This window comes from Choloepus didactylus, chromosome 8 (genome assembly GCF_015220235.1).
Source record: "Choloepus didactylus isolate mChoDid1 chromosome 8, mChoDid1.pri, whole genome shotgun sequence".
NCBI lineage: Eukaryota > Metazoa > Chordata > Mammalia > Pilosa > Megalonychidae > Choloepus > Choloepus didactylus.
This window is the reverse complement of record NC_051314.1, coordinates 143,557,416-143,567,943: the sequence shown is the minus strand read 5'-3', so window position 1 is coordinate 143,567,943 and position 10,528 is coordinate 143,557,416. Positions and strand designations below refer to the sequence as shown.

The window sequence follows — 10,528 nt, the reverse complement described above, 5'->3', positions numbered from 1 at the left end:
GGCTATTAATCCACTTTCCTATTGTAATTATCTCAGGGTTCGTAGGTGAGAGTTGAATTTCTGTGCTCCCTGAGTGTGGAAGGATGCTCTGCGCATTACAATTCTCCGTCTTCTTAACAACCACCAGCAAGCCCCTCAGGGACAGAGGTCAGGACGGGGTTCTCCAGCTCTCGGTTCTTTTGGAGCCTGTCCATAACACCTGCCGCATGGGGTCTCGGAGGGCTGTTTGTTTGGAACGCTTGAGACCCTCGGGTGGAAGTCTTTCTGAGAATGCTGTTGACCGTTACTTGCTAATACGTGACTGCAGCCCTCTTCACTTCAGCTACTTACTCGACTGGGACAAAAACCATGCTGAGTGGGAGGAAGTGAACCGTCCCCTTCAACTCTGCTTTCAACACACAAGCCCGCATCTGCAGAGAATCACGTTTTGTCTTTCCATACCATTTTTCAAAAGGAAGTGGTGTACAGCAGTATGTAAAACAGATGCTCAAAGCACATAGCCAACAGCCGCAGCAACCAGAAGTCGTTATCTCCATTTCCACCAGCAGCTCCCCCTTACCAGGGAGTCCCAAGACATCGCAGCCTGCCATCCACACCACCCTCCATTCCCAGCCAGATGCCAGCTCGGGAAACAGCCCTGCAGACCCCACTTCCATTGGCGCTCTGAGCCCTGGGGCCCCCACTCGCAGCTATGGGCTGAAAATGCACAGGGGCAAGTCACCACTGGCCTCTCGCTGAGCCCTCCGTCCCTATCTTGGGGTCCCTTTTGTTCTCAGTTAACGAAAATTCAGAGCCTGGGAAAAGTGAGGAATTTTTGCACACACTTTGTGGTCTCCTTCAGTTTATTTTCTCTGCTGGAGCCAAAACCCTGAGAAAGCCACCTCTGAATTGTCAGAGAAGCCAGGGGAGAACAGGTGGCCTCATCATTTTAATGCTACATGGCTGCACATTTCCAACACAAGGGTTGAAACACTCATTAACTCCTCTCCTTGGAGTCTCAGCTTTTGGGTTGTGATGGGCAAGGGGAGATCTATGGAATGAGCAGACAGGCCAGGGCTCTGTTCCACTGCAGGGGAATTTTAAAGATAAAAAAACCTGGGAGTGTGAGGCTTAAAAAGGGGAAAAGATATTACGACCAATGGGGCAGGGATAGCAAGAATATGAAATATGCAAGCGTGTTCTTAACTATCAGTAACACTTCTTCCTGCCATTCCTAGCTTGGTTCTTAGGGACATCAAGAACTCTGTATTGACTCCTCTGACAAAATCCAGTGAAATGGTTCTTGTACTAAAAAAAATACTAAATACTAATGGTGGAAGGAATAATGCAACTCTCTCTTCCATCAGATTTTGCATGTGTGTGTGAGATGCCTGGGCCCATCGTTCTTTAATCCTTTTCCCACTTACTGACCACGATCTTACTCCCACTGTTTGTTTTTTTTTTTTAATTATTATTATTAAATTCAGTTTTATTGAGATATATTCACGTACCATACAGTCATCCATGGTGTATAATCAACTGTTCACAGTACCATCATATAGCTGTGCATTCGTCACCCCAATCTATTTTTGAACATTTTCCTTATACCAGAAAGAATCAGAATAAGAATAAAAAATAAAAGTAAAAAAGAACATCCAAATCATCCCCCCTGCCCCTGCCTTATTTATCATTTAGGTTTTGTCCCCATTTTTCTACTCATCCATCTGTACATTGGATAAAGGGAGTGTGATCCACAGGGTTTTCACAATCACACTGTCACCCCTTGTAATCTACACTGCTATAAAATCATCTTCAAGAGTCAAGGCTACTGGGTTGGAGTTTGGTAGTTTCAGGTATTTACTTCTAGCTATTCCAATATATTAAAACCTAAAAAGTGTTATCTATATAGTGTGTAAGAATGTCCACCAGAGTGACCTCTCGACCCCATTTGAAATCTCTCAGCCACTGAAGCTTTATTTTGTTTCATTTTGCATCCCCCTTTTGGTCAAGAAGATGTTTTCAGTCCCTTGATGTCGGGTCCAGATTCATCCCCAGGAGTCATATCCTGCGTTGTCAGGGAGATTTACAGCCCTGGGTGACTCCCGCTGTTTTTAGTGTCCCACTCGGAGGTGGTGAAGGTCAGAGAAGGTGGGAAACTCAGCCTGTTAAATGTGCTACTTCTCACTCACCTGGAGGTCAAATATGGCAAGACAGAATGTGGTTAAATCAGGTTAGAAATTTACTCGTGCCATGTGGTAGTTATTGTGGATGGCAGTTTGCTATTACCCTGTGAGGCCACATAAAATAAAATAAAAGAGCCTCCTCTCGCTTCCCCATGGCTGACACCTCCCAACACACACACACACACACACACACACACACACACACACACACACACACACACAAACACATAGGTGTAACGATTTTCATTTAGTGAGTGAATCAAGCAGTGAACTGAAAACCATGCCCGCTCTTGAAAGGGTTATTTGCCGATGGTTGGTTTTGTGCTGCACATTAGATAAGCCTCTCCGGGGTGTTAAACATTAGCTTGGCCATTGGCAACCTCCACGTAAATGTTTGACAGAAGAGCACGCACGTTCCACGACACTAACAGATGCAAATAAATGCATTCCGTGAAGCCAGTGAGTGGGAACGGAAATGAGCAGTGGAGTGAGAGTAGAAATGATCTGTTGTGGAAACCCTGGTCAGCGTGCCCATTAAATCATTTGTTCTCTGTTAAATGATTTACGTTCTGATGGGACCTGGTAATCTCGGAGCCACAATCCCAGGCATTCCTCCACATCCCCAGCACTGACCGTCTTTGTTGATTACAGCAACCAGAAAGCTCTTTCAGCTGGTTAAACATAAAGAGTTATTGTCCTGGGGCCTTCCGTGTGCTCTCACTAGTTCTCTTAGCCCATGCTTCAAAATTCTTGGGCCTGAAAGAGCCTGAAGAATAATCCCTCCCTTAGAAGGTACAGGCTTGCTCAGATGCATCATTTTGAATTAAAGAGGAGCTAATAGAGTGCAAAAAATCATAATAATTAGAAAATTCACGAGTCAGAATTTGGTTTAAACTTCAAGAACAAAATAACTCTTTTCCAGCAAACCACTAAAGCTTTGATAATAGGTATGGTTCTGAGAATATGTTGACCAAGACCAAGTTGTTATTGATTTGTGGAAGCAGACAAGGGGGTGCATAGGACGAGATGGTAGAGGCTGCAACCGCCAAGGCCTGTGACTCTGGGAAAACTCCTTAAGGTTTTTGGATTTCTGTTCTCAGAACAGAAGAGGGTTGGGCTGGAAGCTATCCGTGTCCCTCCTAACCCTAACTTTCTGTTGTCCAGTCACTGACGTGAGGCTCTGTCAATATTTGGGGAAAAAGAAAAGAAAGACAGGCATCTGTACTTAAGGATGACAATAGAGGCATCGAAGCAACTGGTTTTATCATCTTGCATGATAAAGGATTCCACGTTTCCCTTTGTCTCTAGGATATATGCTACAACTTTTTGAAAAGGAGAGGTTTATTTAGTTTTAAGACCATGTCCGTGGTTCGTGGTTAAATATTTGAGGGAAGAACCAATAGGAACAGATGCATTTTTGAACTTAGAACTTATAACAGTGTCAACCCATAGAACTTTCTGGAAAGTTGGAAATGTCCCATGTCTGTGCTGACAATGTGGCAGCCAGGAGCTGCGTTGGGCTATTGAGCACGTAGAATGTAGGCGAGTGCCACTGAGGAAGCTTATTTTTAATTTTAGTTACTTTTGATTATTATTTTAAAAGTCACCATCTCATTATAATGTTTCTTACAATAAAACCTTACAACTGGTTCTGAAGTAGAGTTGCACAAAACAAAAAACAAACCAACAAACAAAACCCTCAATTGGTTATCAAATAACCATACTCCAGTGAGTAATAAGATTGACAAGTTTATAAAAAGCTGGGGACCTATCCCAGGCACTCTTTATCTTATCAGGATTTAAAGGTGAGGCCTTTGGGAGAACTAAGCTAGGATGGTGCTGGGACCACTAGTCCGTTCTGGCTACAAGCTGTAAAAAGGAGGGTCAGGTGTCAGGGGCCATTTGCCAACAAATACTTCAGAGCAGTTGTCTCAGGAACTAAAGCTATCCTTGGAATACTTGAGATTCAAGGATCTCCTCAGAAAAGGAAGACTGTGTCTCTTTTGAGAGAGATGCCATTAAAAAAAGAAGGTGTTAAAGTGCCAAACTCGCCTTGTTTGTTTGTTTTTCCTTCAGGAGCTTATTGACGTTGACAGTGAAGTGGTGTTTGAATTAGCTTCCTACATCTTGCAGGTAAGTTTTTCTCCCTTCACCTGTGTATCACAGGACACACGGAGAAGAAAACAAGCCAGGAGCTGTATCCACTAGCGATTTGTCTTAACAGTTTCTAGCTACAAGCTGGAAAGAGCTCTCAGAGACCCCAGTTCTGTGACAGTAAAGGGGGATTTGAATATTCCAAATTTTTAAGACAATAGATCTCTGTAAAGGAAAGTTTTGTGCATAATCTGAGCCTGGAAGAAACTGAGATTCTTTAAACAACCCCATTTTCTTTGAGTTTGCTACCAACCCCTGACCCCGGAGAGGGAGAAAACCAAGTAAATACCAAGAATTAATTGCCAAGAGAATCACCTCATGCCCCCTAGAGAGATAAGGAGAAGACTTTTAGCACATGTGAAAAAGAATGCTACTGAATATTAGATGTGACGATGGCAAGGTGAACTGAAATGATGTCATGAATTTATTCCTTCAACAAATATTTATTGAGCAACTGCTGTGTCCACGGCACGTTCTGCTAGATTCACTAAAGGGTCCCCAGCCTCTGCTTCCATCAGCTTCGGTACAGTCAGAAAATAACTGTAATGCAAGACAAAGCCTAAAGAATGACATAGGAAATGCACAGTTCTACCCAGGAAACCGTTGTTCAGATTCAGAATCTTGGAACCAGCACAAGTGAGGCCATTCCTAGAAGGGGGAATGTGCATTTTGTCATTTCTAATCACTTTCTGTGCATAAAATTTCTCTAGAGTTTAATTTAGTGTCTCATATTCAAGTGGCAAATAATGTGCTTCCCTGCTTAATGATATTTCTGAAGTAAAGAGTCCGAGAGCAGAAATGAGCTGCACTTAGTTCATTCAGTTTAGAAGGTTTGGATTCTAGAATGTATATTTCAAAGCTGTTTGGCTGATGCTGAATTTTCTCTTTTATAGGAGGCAAAGGGAGATTTTTCCAGGTGAGTCTATCAAAGTTTTTTGTGGAAAAATATATTGCTTCTGTATTTGAAGAGAAATATTCTGTTTTTCCTTTTGTAGGAGGACAGTTTATTAATATTTATTAACATTGTATATTAATAACGAGATCCAGTACGAAACTTGTCCACTGAAACACAGAGGTCAGGTGGAGAAAACATGGTCGTAACACACAGGATATTCTATACTTAACGAAAATTCTGAAGTCACTAAAGAGCTGAGTTCGAATCCATCATTTCAAATGCCCAGGGGCCCCTGTGGTCCCTGAATGGCTGCTGCGGTTTGAATCTGACCACCAAGAACCCTGGCAGACACCCCCAAATAGATGGACATCTTTTTCTCCTCCCAATTTTAGTCCCTGATCCTCAAGGAACAAAATGCTATTATTCCTTATGGAGATTTCTTTCCTGAAAGCGTTCACACATAAATATCCCACTTCCACCTTCTGTCCTTAGGATACTCCTTTGGAAAAACATGAGCAGAAGTAGCTCCTGGGAAAACTGTGAGCTGCTTTTCTAACCCTATAGAACTGCAACTTTTAATCTTGTCGTTAGCTTCATCGAGCCATACCAGTCGGCTGAAATTGCTCGGCCAGTCTCATCACTATTGAGCCTTCCCAGAGGAGAGGGTTGAATCCATCCACCAAGCAATTTTAATCGGTATTCCTGGGAGAAAGGTCCAGAAGAGCCCAGGTCTTCAGAATCAAGGTCTAGAGACAGAAAGACCAAACCACATGTACGGGAAAGCCAAGGTCAAGACGTATGATTCTGGCCCAAGAATAGGAAATCGGCATGTTGGAATTAAAAAGAAACACAAGTCATATCTCTACCCCATCAAGAAGCTTCTATGTTTTCTCACGCTTGGGGGGATTTGCTCTGCAAATGCCAGACGGACTACTTTGAGTTGTGCCTGCAGTCTACCTGTACTTATTTGACCCAGTTTTCAGGTCTCACCTGCTTTCTCTTTGCTGTCCCTGTGTATTTCTAAGACTTACGTGCGTGCTCTCAGTCAGATATCTAAGCAAAAGCAAAAAAAATATTTTACAATCTGAAACAGCGATGAGCAAAGCTTTTCTGTAAAGGGACAGATAGGGTCGATGCATTGGGTTTTGCAGGCTCTACAACCTCTACAACGACTCAATCTTCCCATTGTTACCAGAAGAACACTCATGGATAGCAGATAAACGAGTGAGCGTGTCTGTGTGTGAATAAAACTTGAAGGACACTGAAACTTGAATTTCATTTCATTTTCATGTTTCACAAAATATTATTCTTCTTTTGATTTTTTTCAACCATTTTAAAATGTAACAGCCCTTCTTTGTGTGCAGCCTATACAAAAACAAGTGGAAGTCTAGGTTTGGCCATGGGTTGTTTGCAGATCCCTGATCCAAGATGTCATCACTTCAGCTCAGTTTGCAGGGTTGCCGGCCCCCCATTTATTTACATCTCCCCAGTTCTTGGGATACAGCAGACTTCGTCAAATTTTTAAATTTGGTCTTGGTGGGAGACTTCACACACAGTGGGCACCCAGCCACAGCTTCCTGATTCTGCAGGAGGAAACATTTTTAGGTTGTAGTAGCTCTACTTTGGTGCATTTTATTTTTCCTTTGTCACATTTTTATGCCCTTAATTTGATGTTGGAATTTGGGGGTTTTGATAAGCGCAGGCAGGATCTACTTTCAAGGCATCCGGAGTCCCGTGAAAACTGGTTTGAAAACCACAGATCCCGTAAGGCTCCAGTGCCTGGTCTCCTTTCTCTGAAGATCCTTTTTGCTCCTTCATCTTTCTCCAGCTCTGCTGTAAATACTCTATTTCTGAGCGTGCCCTGACAGGGTGGAGTGTGAGCCGTGCCCGGCCCACTCAGGTCCCCCAGATCCTGGGATTGGGTGACCCTGTGGGTTGCCAGGGAGGGGGAGCACAGCCCCAGACCCTAAGGAGCATGTAGAATGGCTCCAGAGAGTCAAAGATCTCGGGTCAGCTTCATCTGCCAAAGGGCGGCCTCACGTCTGTTCATAAGGGCTGCTGCGTGCAGAGGTCAGGCCAGCTCATCTCACAGCACAAAATCCGCTCCATGGAAGGCGCTGGGGATCTGGTACCCATTTTCCATGCCAGGCCCATGGTCAGTGAAACTCTTTTCAGAGGTCCGTGACAACTGGAGGACTGGAGTGACCTGGAGTTTGGGAATAAGGGAGGTAATTCGAAATTCCTTGTTTGTGCCTCTTTCCCCAAAACTTCAAAGTTGACCACCTTTGGTTTGGTGGCTGGACATTAGGGGTTTTAGATGTCATGGTCTCATCATTTGCTATTATAAAAAGTTATTTTTGCTGTATTAGTCATTAACACAAGACTATCCATCCCGATTGTATCTGATGGACTGGCTTTGGTGTGTATCCATGCCCTGCAAACGTGATGCACTTTCCAAACAGCATTAATAAAATGAGATGTCAGTTTAGAACAAACAGAACCCTGGGGAAGGCTTTTGTACTAACACCAGACCCCAGACTTGATTCTAAGATAGTCTAGAATCAAGAGGATCAAATCATCTTCCAAATTAATGTTCCCACACCAAAGGCAAATTAACTCACAGCCTGGGGATCCTGAATCTGTAACTTCCAAAAGAGCTATTTTTCCCAGAAGGTTATTATCCTATATATTTCCATTAAAATGAATATGTACAGATTATATCTGTGTGGAGTGGGTATTAAAACTCTACAAATTATGGGAGCAGCTTCCTTGAAGTGCAAGAGAAAAAGGGTTATTTTTACAAAAAGAGAGAAGTCAAAAGGCCTGACACATCTTAATAGAAAAGGAACTACAAAAGAACAACCCAGACTCACATCTATTCTTTCTCATGAAACTTGCACACTGTTTTGTTTCTACTTAAATAACTCCCTTTGCTTTCCAGTTAATTGAAACACTTACTTCCTGCTTTTATTGAACTTTGCAGGGAAATGCTGGGCTCAGCAAGGCTGAAAGAAACTGAATGGGGTATAGATAGACGAGCAGTTTTGCCAATGATGGGAAAAAAGATGTTATACGTATTCACATTCTACCCAATGTGGCCAAATTTCTAAGATTTCATTTAAGGTTTAGGAAACAGTCTTACCTAAATATAGCATTTTCTCACTTTCTTTATTTTCCTTAGCACAACACCTATAATTGGGTTTCATTTCCTGGGGTGGATATGTGTGAAATTTAATGTCCATCAACAATCGGGAAATCAGTAGAGTTGGCCTTTCTGCTTAAAACCAACCAAATAGCTAAACAGCATGTAACTAAGGCAGCTATCTGGGCCAGTAATAGATTAAGAAGTGTCAGCAGGGTTTAAAAATAAAGGGTTCTCTTTTGATACTCACTGTTGAACATCAGCCAAATAAGTTGTTCTCAATGATTCATATATACTTTTTTCTGTCACAAAGGCCTGGATGATTTGAGTGCTGAGCTCTGGAGTTTTTGATGAAAAAAACAAACAAAAATCTTGGATAATTGTTAGAAAACTAATATCCTCTTCGTGTAGAATGTCAGTGTGGGAACACCTCACTTAATCCACTTGACGGGACTCCTGCATTGTCTAGTGACAGTCTCATTTAATTGGATGGAAAACTTCTTGCTGGGCTTTGGTAGATAAGGGATCACTTAGAAGAGCTCAAATTTTTTGTTTCTCTTTGGATCTTCACGGAAAACCCTACGGGCCACTCTCCTTACTCTGATTTCGAAAATCACCTCCCACTTGCCCCTCAGTGTCAGCCCTTCTGAGCTTTCAAAATGTGCAACTCAAAAAAAAAAAAAGTACTTTAAACATTTTGCAATGTCTGCGGAGTGAGCAAAAAATGCTTCACGCTGAACAGCTCAAATCATGAATGCAAAAATCACCCTAACTTTGTTATAAAGAATCATCCAAACGTTAACAGACTAGTAGAAAACATCTGTCATATAGAATTTTTTGTTAGCGAGATTTATTGAAACCAGATCAGTCAAGCTGCCGTAACCCTGAGCCGTCTATAGGGACCTAAAATACTTAGTTACAGAGCACCCCTACTAACTGATCACTAAAGGAGAATTCTCCCAGTGTGGGATGTTTTAGGACCCATAAGCCAAGTGCACCTTGAAAAAGGCTGATATTAAGGAAATACCGTGTGAAGACCCCCCGGGCCACATTTGCTCACCTGGAAGGCTCACTATTCAAATAAACAGAAAGGGCCAGAGGAAAAGAGGGGAGGTTCTAATGGATGTTTGGGGTCAGTTTACATAACAGTGATGCAAAATTCAGTGCTGGTCCGAGGGAGGGAGTATCAGCTTATCCAAGTTCAGCGATCAGTAAGAAATAGAATTGTGCCCCTGAGTTATCAATCTGCACATTTCTAATTCTATTTCTTAAAAATAATAATAATAATAATCCTGGTTTTAGAAATAGAGAAAGCATTGCTGGATTAATAGAAATCATAATCAGCCCTCCATGAACAAGGGGAATTGACTTTCACCCCCATTTTAGAAGAGAAATTGGAGTATTCATTTGTGCTGAAAATTTCCCACTGTCTTCCACAGATGGCTTGTTCTCGGGTCTCTGGGACGGCAGTTAAAAGTGAAATAGGAAAGACCCCTGAATATTTTATCTTCCATAAACTATGGGATTAGGTGCTCACTAATCTGCCAAAAAGATAAAGAGGATGAAGTTTCCATGACTGAAAAAAGTGCTCTGTAGATTTTATGCTTTTCTGGAACTCTCTTCTGCCTTTTTAAAGAGTACATGTGAATTAATGTAAACTGAACTTGGCTTATTTGATCTGAAAACGCCAGGTGTGGCATTTTTTTATTTTTTTCTTCAGGCACTAGGACATCATTCAGGGAGATCATAGGTTAAAGGAAAAATTTTGGAAGATCAGCAGGAAATTTTCTTCTAAAAGACTTCTTTTTCTTAATAATGTAAACATTTGTGTAGATTGCTATCTTGAAAAAGATGGCAAAGTTCTTTTCTTGCCCGGCTAAGAGACAGCATTGAAAATTGATTAATCCAAAGCAGCAGTCTATAAATCACAATTCCTCATCTACAAATATCGTTTACTTTGCACTAACATAAGCGCTTTTACTAGTATGACTCAAGGCTAGCTCACTTTTAAATCATTATTAGACTATTTGGTCATTTAGAATATATTTTCTTACACTTGTTTTAATTGGCCCCTTGAAATAAAACAGCTGTCACTGACTTTATGATTAGAAAAATATCACTAAATTTGCTGAGACTTTTAGATAATTAGTTTTAAAAAATACTCTGACAGTTGAG

The 10,528-nt window shown here is 41.7% G+C and overlaps 1 protein-coding gene across 9 annotated transcripts in view; it reads left to right on the top strand.

Annotated features, from left to right (window-relative positions):
- FRMD4A (FERM domain containing 4A) overlaps positions 1-10,528 on the top strand; it is a 449,454-nt gene that overhangs the window by 341,102 nt on the left and 97,824 nt on the right. For all 9 annotated transcript variants that reach the window (XM_037847310.1, XM_037847308.1, XM_037847307.1 and 6 more), the window contains 2 exons: positions 4,239-4,295; positions 5,210-5,232. In XM_037847310.1, the coding sequence (XP_037703238.1) occupies positions 4,239-4,295; positions 5,210-5,232 (80 nt within the window). The remainder of the gene's footprint in view (positions 1-4,238; positions 4,296-5,209; positions 5,233-10,528) is intronic.